The sequence below is a fragment of the Passer domesticus genome, chromosome 19, assembly GCF_036417665.1.
Source record: "Passer domesticus isolate bPasDom1 chromosome 19, bPasDom1.hap1, whole genome shotgun sequence".
Lineage (NCBI taxonomy): Eukaryota > Metazoa > Chordata > Aves > Passeriformes > Passeridae > Passer > Passer domesticus.
Window position 1 is genome coordinate 8,964,156 of NC_087492.1, and position 16,031 is coordinate 8,980,186.

Genomic DNA, 16,031 nt, shown 5'->3' on the forward strand with positions numbered 1-16,031 from the left:
GCTTGTCTCAGAATGTTCAGGAAACTTAAGAGTCATTTCAATGCATCCAGCTTGAGTTCCATTAGCAATTAAAGTATCACCTGCATACTGCAGCAAAGGGGTATCTTCATTCTCCTTTTCCCATTCTGAAGTGACTGCCAGAGCCCTGGCCAGCTCTTAGAACTCCAGCACCCCACCAGCAATAGGGAACTGCCTGGGTATGGGGATTTACCAGAGACAGAACCTTTACAGCCACTTGCTCTAAGATGCCAGATAGAAGCCACATCAGGAACCAGGCAGACGAGAAAGCTGTCTGTCTAGATGTTCCACAAGGAACAGCTTATTCCAGGTGAAAGGAGCTCACACAAAGAGCCCCAGGCACTCCTGTGCAAGGGGCTTTGTACAGATACAAATCAGGGGGTGGATACAAACAGCAAACCAATAGGGAATCCTCAGGGGAGGAGTGAGGGGATTACATCAAGCATCTGGGGCCAGTTGGGGTAGGAGGGTGCAGAGGATGGCTCACATGCGCCAATGGGGCTTCCAGGAGTAGGGGGATTCCAAAGGGATGTTGCGAACAGGGATTGGCCCGAGAGTTAAGGGGCAGAGAAGGTTCAGGAATAAGGGGCTCGGTTGCCTTGACAGGCAGGGAAAGAGCTGGAACAAGGGGTGGAGAATGACATGAGGGGCAGCTTTGAGGGAGGGTAAAACCCAGGGGTAAACCATCTCAGGGAGAACATGAGGGCACGAGGACAGAACGACGCACGTAAAAAGGAATCAATAAGATAAATTCAAAGCGCAACACCATCCCTCCAATTCTTTTGTCAATTGGTTTTTGTCTTGGGGTGTGTCGTGGGTTAAGACGGAAGTGAGTTTTTTGGGAGGTTGTGGTCAAACCAGTCAGTGCTTGGATTTGAATATTGGCACCTGGTTTGGCCACCGAAGGTATGGACCGCCTCTGAGAACACAGGGGGTTAAAAGCAAGAACTGCCAGGAGAACTCTCTCTTAGTTTCAGTCTGTAAAGGAGCTCAGAGCTCCCCTGCCCAGCCGGGGCTGGCTGGGGGAGGGAAGCCATGCGGCCGGGTGAGGTAGGCCGGAGCCTCGGGCAGAGGAGGGGAGTGAAGGCCTTGCAAGATGGAAGGGTGGAGGAGCCTGAGAAACATCGGGCCCCCCTCCTACCCCCCGGGAAACAGAGAGAGAGAGAGAGCCAGTGCCTGTGCTGCCTTGGAATTTGGTATCATGGGCTGGCAGCACGGGCGGCCAGAAGTGGGGGATGCGGCGAGAGAAGGTGCCCGGCAGCTGTGGGAGTTCTGGGCAGGCAGAGGCCCAGATTTTAACCCCTTTGTAAAATAATGGAAACCTTACAAATACTGATCCTCCTGAATGAGAATGAGGAGAGAAAGGTGAAGTATGAAGAAATGGGCAAGTGTGAGGAAAGTTGGTGCACGTGAGAGATGTCAGAAGAGGTGAGAAGAATCCTAGGTGGGCAGAGATGATGGATTGGCCTTGAGCTGGACCCTTTCTTGTATGGCCATGGACAGACCCATGTTCTTCCTGTGACTCAGAGACTGTATTAAGGGGAGGCAATGCCTTGGAGTCAAGAGTGAAGCAGTGGCGGGAACAGAGATGGCTGAGGAGGGTGTGGGATGCCCTCTGTCTCCAGGAGGGGAAGATCTCTGTTCATGAGGCCCCTCGGCCCCAGGGGTTTTAATCTGGGGGGGACTGGTGTCCTGAATTTGAGAGACTGCTGCTTTTGGAACTGAGTGGAGCATCCTTAAACGGGGAGCCCTAAAAGCAGTCCTGGCCCATGTGCAGTGGTGAGAGCCCTGGACATGGAGGGAAGAAGTCACGAGGGCCGATGTTCTCTGGGTGGTGCCACGAGTGACACGGAAACACAAAAGGTTTCAATTGTGTTTCTGGGGGAAGCCTATGGTGCAAGGGGGGACTCCTCTCTCCCTGATGGATTTGAGGGTTGATTACTTGAGGGGTGATGATGGATTGATTATGTCAGAGATGGTGACGGGGTGGAAATCTAGGGTGTTATTTCATTCTGTGGAGAAAATGGAGGGGAGGAGGAAGAGGAATTGATTTGGAGGGTTTTCATTCTTAGTTTTGTGTTTGTTCCTTTTTAGATGTTGTAATTAATAAAATTAGTTTCCTTTATTCCTGAGTTGGAGCCTGCTTTGCTCTGTTCCTGATCACATCTCACAGAAGCCACCAGAGAAAGTGTATATTCATGGAGGCACTGGCACTGTGGCAGAGTCAAACCATGACAGGGTGACAGCATGATACTGTGTTTCCTATTGTCTGCTTTATGCCCAGACATGGGTCCTGTAACTTTAAGCTGGGTCTGAGAGAGGGGTGCAAAGCCAGTGGAATTCTTTTGGTGTGGCTTTCCAACATCCTCCCCCAGGCTCCCTCAGCTGTGTTGTGCAGCACAGACAGAGGGAGTACATCTCGGCTTTCAGCTGGCTTCTTGTTTCTTTGACAATGGCAGAAGTTTTTCCAGGACTGTGGCTTCTTCTCCTGGAACGGTTTTTGCTTTTCCCTGGTCTGAAGCACCAGAACATCGCCGGCAGCCCTGTGCCTTGTCCCGCAGGGGAGGCCTTGGGATGCACATCCCGGCTCTGGACTCGGGAGGAGCCGAGCCACGCCTACAGAAAGAGCTCTGAATCCACCAGCCTACCCCACAATGAGAAGGCTTGAATATCTAACATTATTCATTCTTTTTCCCATGCCTGCCTGCACACTGTGTGTTAAATAAACAGCTTTTTTCACTTTCTTCCAAAAATTTCCTTGCTGTGGGAGGGAAGGCGTGCCAAAACCTGTTTTCGTTAGAGGAGATGTTTCCTCCTAACTTGTCTCAAATTGAGACATTTCTCAAATAATGTGGGGTGATTTTTGAACCCTGGAGGAAGAACAGTCCACCTCAATTGGTTTTCATGGCCCATCAAGGAACCTTCCAGAAACAAGAGTTGACTTTCAGTTTCAAGGGCAATGCAGAAAGAATCATCCTTAACATCCACAACAGTGGACTCATCAGTTTCCTTAATTGAGGTGAAGAGTGCATAAGGCCTTGCTGCCACTGGGTCTCACACCAGTCTCACACTATTTCCTTGACAGCTCTGACATCTTGTACTGGGCTGTGTTCCTTAGTGTGTGCTTCCTTTACTGGCAGGAGAGGAGTGCTATATTGTGACTCACATTCCCTTAGTGACCCATCTTCCAAAATTTAGCAATTCATTCTTCTAACCCTCTTCTACCTTCTAACTTCAAAGAATAATTGTTCTGCCTGACCAGTCTTCCATCAGGCTCCAACTGAATCCTTACTGGTTCCAGTGTCTTGATTTCCCTGGAATTCCATTGGTGCACACCAACACAGTGACAGTGTTTTCCCCCTCCTCCCACCAGGGATGTGCAGGAGGGAAATACTTGTCCAGCCTTCCCTGCTGAACATTCTGAGCATGCCCTCTCTCAGCCTCTTCCCCCACTTTTGCCATTACCACAATTCCTCCACCAGGAGTTAATAGTGTGTCTGAACAACCTTCCTATAATCCCAGGGCTCTTTGCCTTGAACCCACTGGATTAGGGCATCAGAGGATCTCCCGGAAAAATCTTTGGAGTGCACTGGAGTCCTCTCGATCCCATCAATCCATGGAGCAAAAGAAGGAGGAAAGTTCCACCTGGGTCATTAGCAACTGTCACCAAAACCAGGATAGATGAAATCCTCAAAGACTATCCTTTTAGTTTTGGCAAGTTGGGCGTTACTTTATTCTTCTCAGGACGAGTGGAGCGGATAGTTCCAGCCACACACACAGAAAAGCTTTTGACTTAGTTATCTGTTTTTTGCAAACAAAGGAATCAATGGTCATCCATTCTCAATTCCATCATTCTCTTCATTACTTTGCATTCTAACTGCTGTTGGGCTTCACCCACGGAGACTCTCTGCCCTGACCAGCAGCAGCAGCAGGGCTGGCCCGGAGGCAGAGCCACAGCAGGGGCAAGGAGCTGAAGGGGCACCAGGGAGAGCGGGGAAGAGAGAGGCTGGTGAGACAAGGCCCGGCCTGTAATTTTAAAGGTTTTTATTAACTAAATAACACTACTTAACTAACTTATTAACTACTCATTAACTAACCTAATAAAACTAAAAAGTCATCGTTCTGATGACTGTCGTCACACGCGTTTCGTGCTTCTCACGAGATGTCCCAGGTCGAGCACTGGGCGATGGGTCCTTTCCAGCTGGCTGGGGGCTGTTGATGTCCGGCGTGGCTGGAGAGGCTGGATGAGCCCTCGTGCCCATGGGAACAGTCGGGGAGCTGTGCGCGGCCGGGGCTCTTGTGAGGCGGCAGGGCCTGGGGGTGAAGTGAGGCTGAGCTGCCACTTCCCAGGGGAAGCAACAATGGAGCAACTCTGCCAGCCCAGGAGGGGCCAGCGTGAGTGTCACCTTCCTAGTAAAAGACTGTGAGATATCCCCACGACTCAGTCATTCTCCTCCATTCTTCTGCCCCTTCCAAAGCAGTCCAGAGCCCCAATGCCCATCCCAACTTGCCCAGATCTGCACACACAGCCGTACTCATCCACCGGCCTGTTCCCAGCAGACAATCAGCCCCCTGTCCTCGTTAACCCCCGTGCCCTAACAGGACCATACCTGACGCATCCTGTGTCCTGGTCACTACAGGAAGCTGAACATCATGGCCCCTCGGGATGTGTCCCTCACTGGGCTGCAGCAGGGTCACACTGGGCTGAGGAGGAGAGGGCAGCTGGCTGCAATGCAGGGCCCAATCCAGCATCCCCCAATGAACCTCCCAACCCAGGTCTCCCTGGGAACTGAAGGCACAGATTGCCGCTGGATAGTCAAGCCTCAGTCACCATTCTGTGTCCCCACCGTCATCATGCCTACCTTGTTCTGGACTGTCAAGGAGGCCTGTGGCTGACTACTTTTCTGTGGAGAAGCCTGGATGTTCTGCATGGTGGAGCTGCTGCTCTGATGGTCCCCAGAGTTCTGTGGCACACGAGGGACCCTGCCATTGACCAATTGCCTCCTGTAGGATGGGGCAGAGGATCCTCAGTGCCCAGCCCTGTGGCACCCTGGGCACCACCCTGCCGTGCCAGGGAGGGGACTGGCAGTGCTGCCTGCAGGGGCATGTCCCTGCCAGCTCCTGTCCACCTGCTGCAGGAGCCCCAAGCCCATCCACCCGGCTGGATCTGCTGGCTCTGTCCCCACGGCCAGGTGTGCTGGCCATGGCCGTGGCAGGTCCCTGTGCACAGGACACCAGCTGGCAGGAGCTGGGGCTTGGTTTTTGGGAACTCCTTTCTAAGAAGGGAAACAAACCCCCACCAAGCTTGTTTTCAAATTGAAAACAGACACAGCTCATCAGATGTGCTTTCAGCAACCTTGGGACAGAGATGTGGGTGAGACAGGGCAGGGCAAGGCAAGGAATGCAAAACCCCCCAGGCCTGGGGCAAGCACTGGCCCTCCACAGCTGCCTTCTGCTCCCCAGCTCTGCCCAGCCCCGCCAGGCTCCTCTGCCCCAGCCCAGGTGCAGAGCCCTCCTTGCTGTGGCAGGGCTACGCTGCACCCCAGGAGCCAGGGATGTGTCCTCAGGGCCCTTACCTTTGGCTGTGCTGTGGCTCCTTGCTGGGGGGCATTGGCTGCAAATACGGCAGTGTCTCGGGATACCTGGGGAGGGCAGGAGTCACAGGGGTGTGACAGGGGACAAACAACCTGTTCCTGTTGGAGGCGGCACCCACAAACCCATGGGATTGTACCCCATGGCATCCCGCTGCCTGTAGCCCTTGGGATGAGTGCCCACAGCCCCTGCTGATGGGCAGGGCTGCAGAGGGGGCTCCCCACATCAGCCCCTCCCCAGCAGACACTGGCACCCCTGTGCCCAGCAGGGTCACTGCTGGCACCCATCTCCCCCATACCAGCCCCGCTGCCCCCGTGCCCTGGTGCTACTCACTGGCCAGGAACCTGCACGGTGAGCATGCGGTCACAGGACAGGCACGTGAAAGGCACTGGCAGCTGCCTGAGGAGGGTGAGGGAAGAGGGCTGGCTGAGCTCCTGGGGCCACAGCCCTGCAGCACACAGGCAGCAGCTGGCGGGCAGCAGCCAGGTGCTGGGCAGCTCACGGCACAGGGTCACGGCATTTGCAGGCTGAACTGTGGGCTCTTGAGCCTCTTTCTCCCCATCCCCAAGGTGCTGGCTGAGGCCAGGGGAAGGCCACAGGCACCCATGTCACCATCCCAAGCAGCCCCTGCAGCGCTTGCAGCCCCTCTCGGGCACCAAAGTCCCCTGTGTGCATGGCAGGAGGGCAGGGCATGATCCAGCTCTGGGACACAGCGTGTCACAGCCCTGCCTGCGAGGAGCAGTTGCTGGAGGGAATGGGACCATTGCTGTCCCCAAAGCCATCAGAATCTCCATCACACTCACTTCTTATATCCAGCAGCATTTTCACGCCTCAGCCTATTCTCAAGCTCATCCATGTTCCTGTTCCAGTTCTCCTCCATCTGGTTACTGAAAGTCTTCAGCTCCAGGCGATCCAGCTGTGAACAGGTGCACAGCCTCAGCCAGCTGCCCCAGGATGAGACATGGAGCTCTCCAGGAAAAAGCCTGGAGGGGGATCCTCAGAGGGGTGCTGTCTCAGGCTGCCAAGTCCCAAAGGTGCCAGTTCCTCATGGTGGGGACCAGGTACCCCTCACCTTCTCTTCCTCCAGAAGGCTGAGCTGCTGCTGCGTATTGTTCCAGTGCTGCTCCTGGCCTGAAATCTGGCTCTGCAACTCCTGCATCCTCTCATCCAGACGCTCCATAGTGACATCAAACTGGCTGCAATTGACTTTGCTGCCCAAGGCAGCTTTGTCCGCCTTCTAGCAGAGGGGAAGGGCAGGAGAGCAGTGGGGAAAGGGATGACGAAGGACAGGCAGGTGATACAGCGTGTGTGAGGGGAGAGGGAGGAGTGCTTCCCCCAGGCCAGCATGGCCCTTTCAGGCTGCTGTGGCCCCATTTGCCCCGTCAGCCTGGTGAGCTTGGTCCCACCATCTGGAGGGTGAGGGACCCCCTGAGCTCAGGAAATTCTCCCTCCCCACACCAGTTCTGCCCCCCATCCCCCAAGGGCAAGAGGCATTTGTCACCCTGTCCAGGAACCCCTGGGCTGGTACAGAGGCCTCTCTAGACTGTACCATGTCCATTGCTGCCAGCATGTCCTGCTGATCTGCCTTCTCCTTCTGCAGCTTCTCCAGAGACTGGAACAGCATCTTTCAGCACAGAAAGGAACTCATTACTGCATCGCATGGTTGCAGCTGCCTCTTGGGCAGGAGAACTCACCCCTCCCCCTGCCCAAAAGCCTCAAGGAAATGCACTTGGAACAAGCACAGTGCTGAAAATGTCAGCAGGGAGACATTCTTGTAATCCCTGCCTGGAATCACAGGGAGAGCCTGGGGGGTGCTCTGACACCAAAGGAGTGTCAGCCACCTACCTCGATTTCTTTCTGCTTTTGTTGAGAGTCTTTCTGCAGGGTCCCAGAAACAAAGCTGAGCTTCTCACAGTCTCCCTTCATCTGTACAACTGTAGCCTCCACGTAGTGCAGCCGCTTCTGGTCTTGCTCCCGCTCCTTGAAAGGAAAAACCACGTACTGAGCAAAAGGGACTCGGCTGCTCCACAGAGGCAGACCCGCATTACTCAACCAGTGGCCATGAGCTCTCAGCGTCAGCAGGACATTTGCATCAAGGCTTTCATTTTGGTCCATGCCACTGACTGGTCCAGGCCAATCTGGGTCTACCCCAGGGGATGTCCTCAGTCCCCCATGCTGCCAGCTGCCTACCTGGACATATTTCCTCATCATTTTGTTGCATTTTCCCATGGCCATCTGCCGTGACTCCATGGATTCCACCTGCTCCTGGAGTTTCTCACAGCGCCGGAGGAGCTTCCCCAAGCACACTCTGATGTTGAAGGTGCAACTGGAGCAGTCTCCATTCCCCTCTTGCTGCTCATCCTCTAGGTCCCCAGTTTCGCCTGTATCACCAAGCTGCAGGAAAGGCAGAAGAAATTGGCTCAGAAATGGGATGAATGGAATCAACAGTGCTAGGTGGCCCCACCCAGTTAGGGAATATGGCTGGGAACGCCACCAGGAGTACTGCACCAAGCCAGGAGTGCTGGGAATGCTCCCCCAGGACCTCACCTGCTCGTTCACTTTGTTAATTGTCTCAATCACCACCTGCTCCAGCATGGTATACCTCATCTCCTGCTGCTCTTCCATCATCTGCAGCTCACGCTTTGTCTCCTGCCGCAAAGCCCTGGCCAGCGGGATGGGGGCAAGGGCAGGGTTACTCCTGCAGGGCTGCTGGGCACCTTGTGCCCACAAACCCAGACCATCTGGGCTCCCTTGCAGCCTCCCAGGGTATGAAACCCACTCCTGTCCTCTTACTCAATTTGCTGAGAGATCTCCTTGCTGCTCTCTTCTTTCCATTTGGCTGCATCCTCCCTCAGCTTTTGAAGGTCCTCTCCCATCTTCTTAATCTGGGAAGACCAGTGACAGTAGAGTCAGGGCACAGCCATCATGTTGTCCCAGCGTGGGGGCCCTTCAGACACACAGAAAGCCCCAGGGCCCCAACGGAGTCCTGAGACCCTGACCCCAAACCCTGCTCTTGGAGTCTCATTGAAGTTCCCCATGAGAGCCCAAAGATTACATGACCCAACAGCTCACTAAGGCAGGAGTCTCCTTAAGCTTCTTTACGTCTCCTTCCATGCGGATCTGGGTTGTTTTTATCCTGTCAACCTCCTCACGGAGATCCTGGATGAGAGTCATGTCCTAGGAGAGAGCAGTGGTGGCAGTGAGCCTCAGGGAGGGTCACTGGGGACCCGCAAGCCCTCGAGCCCTGCTGTGGTTTGCCAAGCACCGGGGACAGTGCAGGGCCAAGCTCAGCCAGGCTGGCAGGGCTCTGCAGGCAGCACGGTCCATGCATCTAGCAGGGCCAAGAGTGCTGAGCTTCCAACCAGCAGGCCAGAGGGTATGGGCTGCAGTCTCAGGCCCAAAACTTGCTCCCAGCAGCAGCTCACCTCCTCCTGGATCTTCTTAATTTCCTCTGACATGCAGGACTGTAGGAGAAAGTGCTATCAGAGACAAGGAGTGGAGGCAACATGACATTCGCCACCACCGTGGTCTGCACAAACCTGGGCCTTCTGCATCTTCCTAACATCCTCTGAGAGGTGGGAAACCTCTGCCTGTATCCCAACAATCACTTCATGAACAAGCTATGAAACAGTTTGAGAAACAGGGATATCAGAGGTGGTGGCCAGGTCAGCAACACCCCAAAGAGCCCTACCCTGCCACGGGCAGCCCATGGCACAGCCAGGTGAGCAGGGAGAGTCCCAGTGCCACCTGCCCCAGCCGGGCTCAGTGCCAGAGCACTGAAGCCCATCCAGACAGCAAAGAGCCCCTGCCAGCGGCTCTGCCAGGGCAGTGAGGGCAGAGCCAAGCACGGCTGTGTGAGGAAGCAGAGAGGGGCTGTCTGCTGGGGGAGTGCCCAAGGGCTGGGAACAGCTTGTACCTCAGACATCTGTTTCTTGCAGTCTTCCATCTCTTTCTTCATCTTTTCCATGTGAGTGGCCACATCAGCAAGTGAGGGGCCACTCAGCTGGCCTGTCCACGGCTCCTGGCTGGTCAGGTACTGCACGTCCAGGTGCTCCAGCACAGCCTGCAGCAGTTTTTTCATGGCTGCAAAGTGAACAGATCCCTTCTGGGGCATCTCGATGGCGAGATCCAGCATCTGGGAGAGGCTGAGTGTGTCCAGGGATGTTGCCATGACTGCACACACTCTGTCCCTGATTTGTCACAAGCCTTCCTGCCCAGTTGGGCCTGTCTGGGATGAGCAAAATTGGTGACGAATGGGCTAAACAAAAGGTGTGATAGAAGCAATGAGCAAAAGCAATAAAGAAAAGGTGGCGTAGCCAGCAGGCTCCTTCCTCCCTCCTTGTCCCTTGCAGGACTGGAACCGGGTTGCTGGTGGCCCTCCTCATCACAACACCCGTTGCCAGGCAACGCACCACTCCGCTCCTGGTAACCAGTGGGTTCCAGACTCATGAAGTCATAGATTAATGGAGCCTTGGAATGGCTGGGGCTGGAAGGGACCTAAAAGATCATCTCGTTTCAGCCCCGGTCAGGGACAGGTCAAGGAACATTTTCCGCTAGACCAGGTTGCTGCAAGTGCCACCTAACCTGGTCTTGGACATTTCCAGGAATGGTGCAGACTGTGGCAAGGCATCACCACGCTCACAGGGAAGAATTTCTTCCCAATATCCCACCGATCTCTCCCCTCTCTCAGTGTGAAGCTGTTCCCATGTCAGGCCCTTGTGCAAAGTCCACCTCCAGCCCTTTTGTAGTCCTTTTATTTGCCAAAACATGCTCCAAGGTCTCCCAGGAGAGTACAGCCTCATTGTCTTTCTTTTTTATCCGTTGAAGATGTGTGTTACACCTAAGCCAGTTGCTTCACTGCTGCAAAGCCAGGGCCTGGTTTGGAGCATCCATTGGGATCAGCCTTTGCCAGGGAAGCAGTGGGGTGCTGTTCCTCCTGCTGGGGGTGCAGGAGGAGCCCCGTGAGCCCCTGGCTGAGCTGTAGGGTTGTTGGGGCACAGACTCCTTTCTCCTCAGGAGTTCAGGGTAGAGAGTCTCCATGGGTGAAGCCCAACAGCAGTTAGGATGCAGAGTAATGAAGAGAATGATGGCATTGAGAATGGATGACCATTGATTCCTTTGTTTGCAAAAAACAGATAACTAAGTCAAAAGCTTTTTCTATGTGTGTGGCTCGAACTATCCGCTCCACTCGTCCTGAGGAGAATAAAGTAACGCCCAACTTGCCAAAACTAAAAGGATAGTCTTTGAGGATTTCATCTATCCTGGTTTTGGTGACAGTTGCTAATGACCCAGGTGGAACTTTCCTCCTTCTTTTGCTCCATGGATTGATGGGATCGAGAGGACTCCAGTGCACTCCAAAGATTTTTCCGGGAGATCCTCTGATGCCCTAATCCAGTGAGTTCAAGGCAAAGAGCCCTGGGATTATAGGAAGGTCATTCAGACACACTATTAACTCCTGGTGGAGGAATTGTGGTAATGGCAAAAGTGGGGGAAGAGGCTGAGAGAGGGCATGCTCAGAATGTTCAGCAGGGAAGGCTGGACAAGTATTTCCCTCCTGCACATCCCTGGTGGGAGGAGGGGGAAAACACTGTCACTGTGTTGGTGTGCACCAATGGAATTCCAGGGAAATCAAGACACTGGAACCAGTAAGGATTCAGTTGGAGCCTGATGGAAGACTGGTCAGGCAGAACAATTATTCTTTGAAGTTAGAAGGTAGAAGAGGGTTAGAAGAATGAATTGCTAAATTTTGGAAGATGGGTCACTAAGGGAATGTGAGTCACAATATAGCACTCCTCTCCTGCCAGTAAAGGAAGCACACACTAAGGAACACAGGCCAGTACAAGATGTCAGAGCTGTCAAGGAAATAGTGTGAGACTGGTGTGAGACCCAGTGGCAGCAAGGCCTTATACACTCTTCACCTCAGTTAAGGAAACTGATGAGTCCACTGTTGTGGATGTTAAGGATGATTCTTTCTGCATTGCCCTTGAAACTGAAAGTCAACTCTTGTTTCTGGAAGGTTCCTTGATGGGCCATGAAAACCAATTGAGGTGGACTGTTCTTCCTCCAGGGTTCAAAAATCACCCCACATTATTTGAGAAATGTCTCAATTTGAGACAAGTTAGGAGGAAATATCTCCTCTAATGAAAACAGGTTTTGGCATGCCTTCCCTCCCACAGCAAGGAAATTTTTGGAAGAAAGTGAAAAAAGCTGTTTATTTAACACACAGTGTACAGGCAGGCATGGGAAAAAGAATGAATAATGTTAGATATTCAAGCCTTCTCATTGTGGGGTAGGCTGGTGGATTCAGAGCTCTTTCTGTAGGCGTGGCTCGGCTCCTCCCGAGTCCAGAGCCGGGATGTGCATCCCAAGGCCTCCCCTGCGGGCCAAGGCACAGGGCTGCCGGCGATGTTCTGGTGCTTCAGACCAGGGAAAAGCAAAAACCGTTCCAGGAGAAGAAGCCACCGTCCTGGAAAAACTTCTGCCATTGTCAAAGAAACAAGAAGCCAGCTGAAAGCCGAGATGTACTCCCTCTGTCTGTGCTGCACAACACAGCTGAGGGAGCCTGGGGGAGGATGTTGGAAAACCACACCAAAAGAATTCCACTGGCTTTGCACCCCTCTCTCAGACCTAGCTTAAAGTTACAGGACCCATGTCTGGGCATAAAGCAGACAATAGGAGACACAGTATCATGCTGTCACCCTGTCATGGTTTGACTCTGCCACAGTGCCAGTGCCTCCATGAATATACACTTTCTCTGGTGGCTTCTGTGAGATGTGATCAGGAACAGAGCAAAGCAGGCTCCAACTCAGGAATAAAGGAAACTAATTTTATTAATTACAACATCTAAAAAGGAACAAACAAAAAACTAAGAATGAAAACCCTCCAAATCCATTCCTCCTCCTCCTCCACTCCATTTTCTCCACAGAATGAAATAACACCATAGATTTCCACCACATCACGATCTCTCACATAATCAGTCCATCATCACCCCTCAAGTAATCAACCCTCAAATCCATCAGAGAGAGAGGAGTCCCCCCTTGCACCATAGGCTTCCCCCAGAAACACAATTGAAACCTCTTGTGTTTCCGTGTCACTCGTGGCACCACCCAGAGAACATCGGCCCTCGTGACTTCTTCCCTCCATGTCCAGTGCTCTCACCACTGCACATGGGCCAGGACTGCTTTTAGGGCTCCCCGTTTAAGGATGCTCCACTCAGTTCCAAAAGCAGCAGTCTCTCAAATTCAGGACACCAGTCCCCCCCAGATTTAAACCCCTGGGGCCAAGGGGCCTCATGAACAGAGATCTTCCCCTCCTGGAGACAGAGGGCATCCCACACCCTCCTCAGCCATCTCTGTTCCCGCCACTGCTTCACTCTTGACTCCAAGGCATTGCCTCCCCCTAAATACAGTCTCTGAGTCACAGGAAGAACATGGGTCTGTCCATGGCCATACAAGAAAGAGTCCAGCTCAAGGCCAATCCATCATCTCTGCCCACCTAGGATTCTTCTCACCTCTTCTGACATCTCTCACATGCACCAACTTTCCTCACACTTGCCCATTTCTTCATACTTCACCTTTATCTTCTCATTCTCATTCAGGAGGATCAGTATTTGTAAGGTTTCCATTATTTTACAAAGGGGTTAAAATCTGGGCCTCTGCCTGCCCAGAACTCCCACAGCTGCCGGGCACTTTCTCTCGCCGCATCCCCCACTTCTGGCCGGCCGTGCTGCCAGTCCATGATACTGAATTCCAAGGCAGCACAGGCACTGGCTCTCTCTCTCTCTGTCTCCCGGGGGGTAGGAGCGGGGCCCGATGCTTCTCAGTCTCCTCCACCCTTCCATCTTGCAAGGCCTTCACTCCCCTCCTCAGCCCGAGGCTCCGGCCTACCTCACCCGGCCGCATGGCTTCCCTCCCCCAGCCAGCCCAGGCTGGGCAGGGGAGCTCTGAGCTCCTTTACAGACTGAAACTAAGAGAGAGTTCTCCTGGCAGTTCTTGCTTTTAACCCCCTGTGTTCTCAGAGGCAGTCCATACCTTCGGTGGCCAAACCAGGTGCCAATATTCAAATCCAAGCACTGACTGGTTTGACCACAACCTCCCAAAAAACTCACTTCCGTCTTAACCCACGACACACCCCAAGACAAAAACCAATTGACAAAAGAATTGGAGGGATGGTGTTGCGCTTTGAATTTATCTTATTGATTCCTTTTTAAGTGCATCGTTCTGTCCTCGTGCCCTCATGTTCTCCCTGAGATGGTTTACTCCTGGGTTTTACCCTCCCTCAAAGCTGCCCCTCATGTCATTCTCCACCCCTTGTTCCAGCTCTTTCCCTGCCTGTCAAGGCAACTGAGCCCCTTATTCCTGAACCTTCTCTGCCCCTTAACTCTCGGGCCAATCCCTGTTCGCAACAACCCTTTGGAATCCCCCTACTCCTGGAAGCCCCATTGGCGCATGTGAGCCATCCTCTGCACCCTCCTACCCCAACTGGCCCCAGATGCTTGATGTAATCCCCTCACTCCTCCCCTGAGGATTCCCTATTGGTTTGCTGTTTGTATCCACCCCCTGATTTGTATCTGTACAAAGCCCCTTGCACAGGAGTGCCTGGGGCTCTTTGTGTGAGCTCCTTTCACCTGGAATAAGCTGTTCCTTGTGGAACATCTAGACAGACAGCTTTCTCCTCTGCCTGGTTCCTGATGTGGCTTCTATCTGGCATCTTAGAGCAAGTGGCTGTAAAGGTTCTGTCTCTGGTAAATCCCCATACCCAGGCAGATCCCTATTGCTGGTGGGGTGCTGGAGTTCTAAGAGCTGGCCAGGGCTCTGGCAGTCACTTCAGAATGGGAAAAGGAGAATGAAGATACCCCTTTGCTGCAGTATGCAGGTGATACTTTAATTGCTAATGGAACTCATGCTGGATGCATTGAAATGACTCTTAAGTTTCCTGAACATTCTGAGACAAGCCAGTTACAGGGTATCCAAGAAGAAGGCCCAAAGTGTCAAAGAAGTGCCCTAATGCCAAACCTACCTGAGGCTCATTTCCCAGGGACAGCAAAGCCTTGCAACCAAAAGGGTGGAGGGGATTTGTGAAACTCCAGAGCCAAGGTCTGTTTGCAAGTTAGGAATATTTCTAGGAATGGGTGGTTGGTGCGGGCTCAGGATTTTTAATTCTGGCCTATGGGTAAGACCTTTATATGAGACCCTGAGAATCGCCCAAGGAGGTGCTACACCAAGGAGGTGCTACAGTGGACCCCAGAATGCCAGAGGCTTTCAGAGACCCCAAGAGAGCTCTAATGCCAGCCCAGCACAGGCATTACCTGACTTGAGCAAGCCTCTTGAGCAGATTGTTCATGAGCACTGACGTGTTGCACTACGGGTGTTAGCTCAGAGGTTATGCACATGGAAAAGGGCCATAAGATATTTTTCCAAACAAGTGGACAGTGTAAGTTAAGGGATGTCCCTTAACTGCCTTTGACTTGGAGCAGGAGCTGCGCTTTAATCCAAGAAGCCCCGAATGGACCATGGGCCAGATAATGACTGCTCATGTTCCCCCCTTGGTCCTCTCTGTTCTAGAACACAAAGGAGGCCACTGGTGACCCCCAAGTCGAATGCTGAAGTATCAAGTTGTCTTGTTGGAGCAGGATGATGGGGAACTGCAAACAACTCCTTTGCCTTGCACCCAGCCACGTTCCTGGAATCTGTACCAGAAAGTCAAGAAGCCTCACAACATGCCTGTGTTCCAACGACTGAGCAGCTTCACTCCAGCAGAGGAGATCCTCTGGTAGAAGATCCGGCCTGGGAATTGTCCACAGGTGGGAGCAGCTTTGTGAGCAAAGGAAAGCAGAAGTTTGGCTGTGCAGTAGGGCCCAATCCAAGCCGTCCCATTACCTCTTACCACCTCTGCACACAGGGCTGAGCTGCTCAGCCTATGGCAGCCTGGAATTGTCTCAGGGGAAGAATGGGAACACATGGGCTAATGCTAACCGTGCCTTTGGAGCAGTACCTGCCCACGGAGCTCTCTGGAACAAAGGAGGGCTCCTTTCAGCACAAGGATCCTCTGTCAAAGGTGGAGACATTACCAGACAATTACTAGAAAGTGTTCAGGTACCAGCCCAAGTGGCTCTCATGCATTGTAAAGCTCATCCATTAGGAAATACATCAGTTAGTGTAGGAAACCGACTGGCAGATAAAGCTGCTAAAGGGCTGGCAGAGAAAAGCATCCCAATAGTTGCTGTACCAAAATGTGTGACCTTTCAAATGTAACCCCAGAATAACAAGCCCAAGACAAAATGCTGGCAAAATTGAATGGCCCTGGATCTAAAATAGTATAAGTTTTGCCAAAAGGTTTTACTAAGTATTTTAATAGGAATTATTGCATTTTAGTGTCTTAAGTCTTTCTAAATATCCAATGATTTAATGGAAGTAATCCTA

The 16,031-nt window shown here is 52.8% G+C and overlaps 1 protein-coding gene across 1 annotated transcript; it reads right to left on the minus strand.

Moving 5' to 3' along the window:
- Window positions 1-6,285: 6,285 nt before the first annotated feature.
- Window positions 6,286-10,016, minus strand: LOC135283606 (glutamine-rich protein 2-like). Its single transcript, XM_064394559.1, has 10 exons — window positions 9,527-10,016; window positions 9,150-9,230; window positions 9,036-9,074; window positions 8,683-8,787; window positions 8,404-8,495; window positions 8,158-8,272; window positions 7,801-8,004; window positions 7,456-7,590; window positions 6,683-7,234; window positions 6,286-6,526 (listed from the first exon to the last, which is right to left on the minus strand). Exons 1-9 carry the CDS (start codon window positions 9,779-9,781, stop codon window positions 6,965-6,967), a joined length of 1,296 nt encoding a protein of 431 aa, XP_064250629.1. The 5' UTR covers window positions 9,782-10,016; the 3' UTR covers window positions 6,286-6,526; window positions 6,683-6,964.
- Between the last annotated feature and the right edge of the window lie 6,015 nt (window positions 10,017-16,031).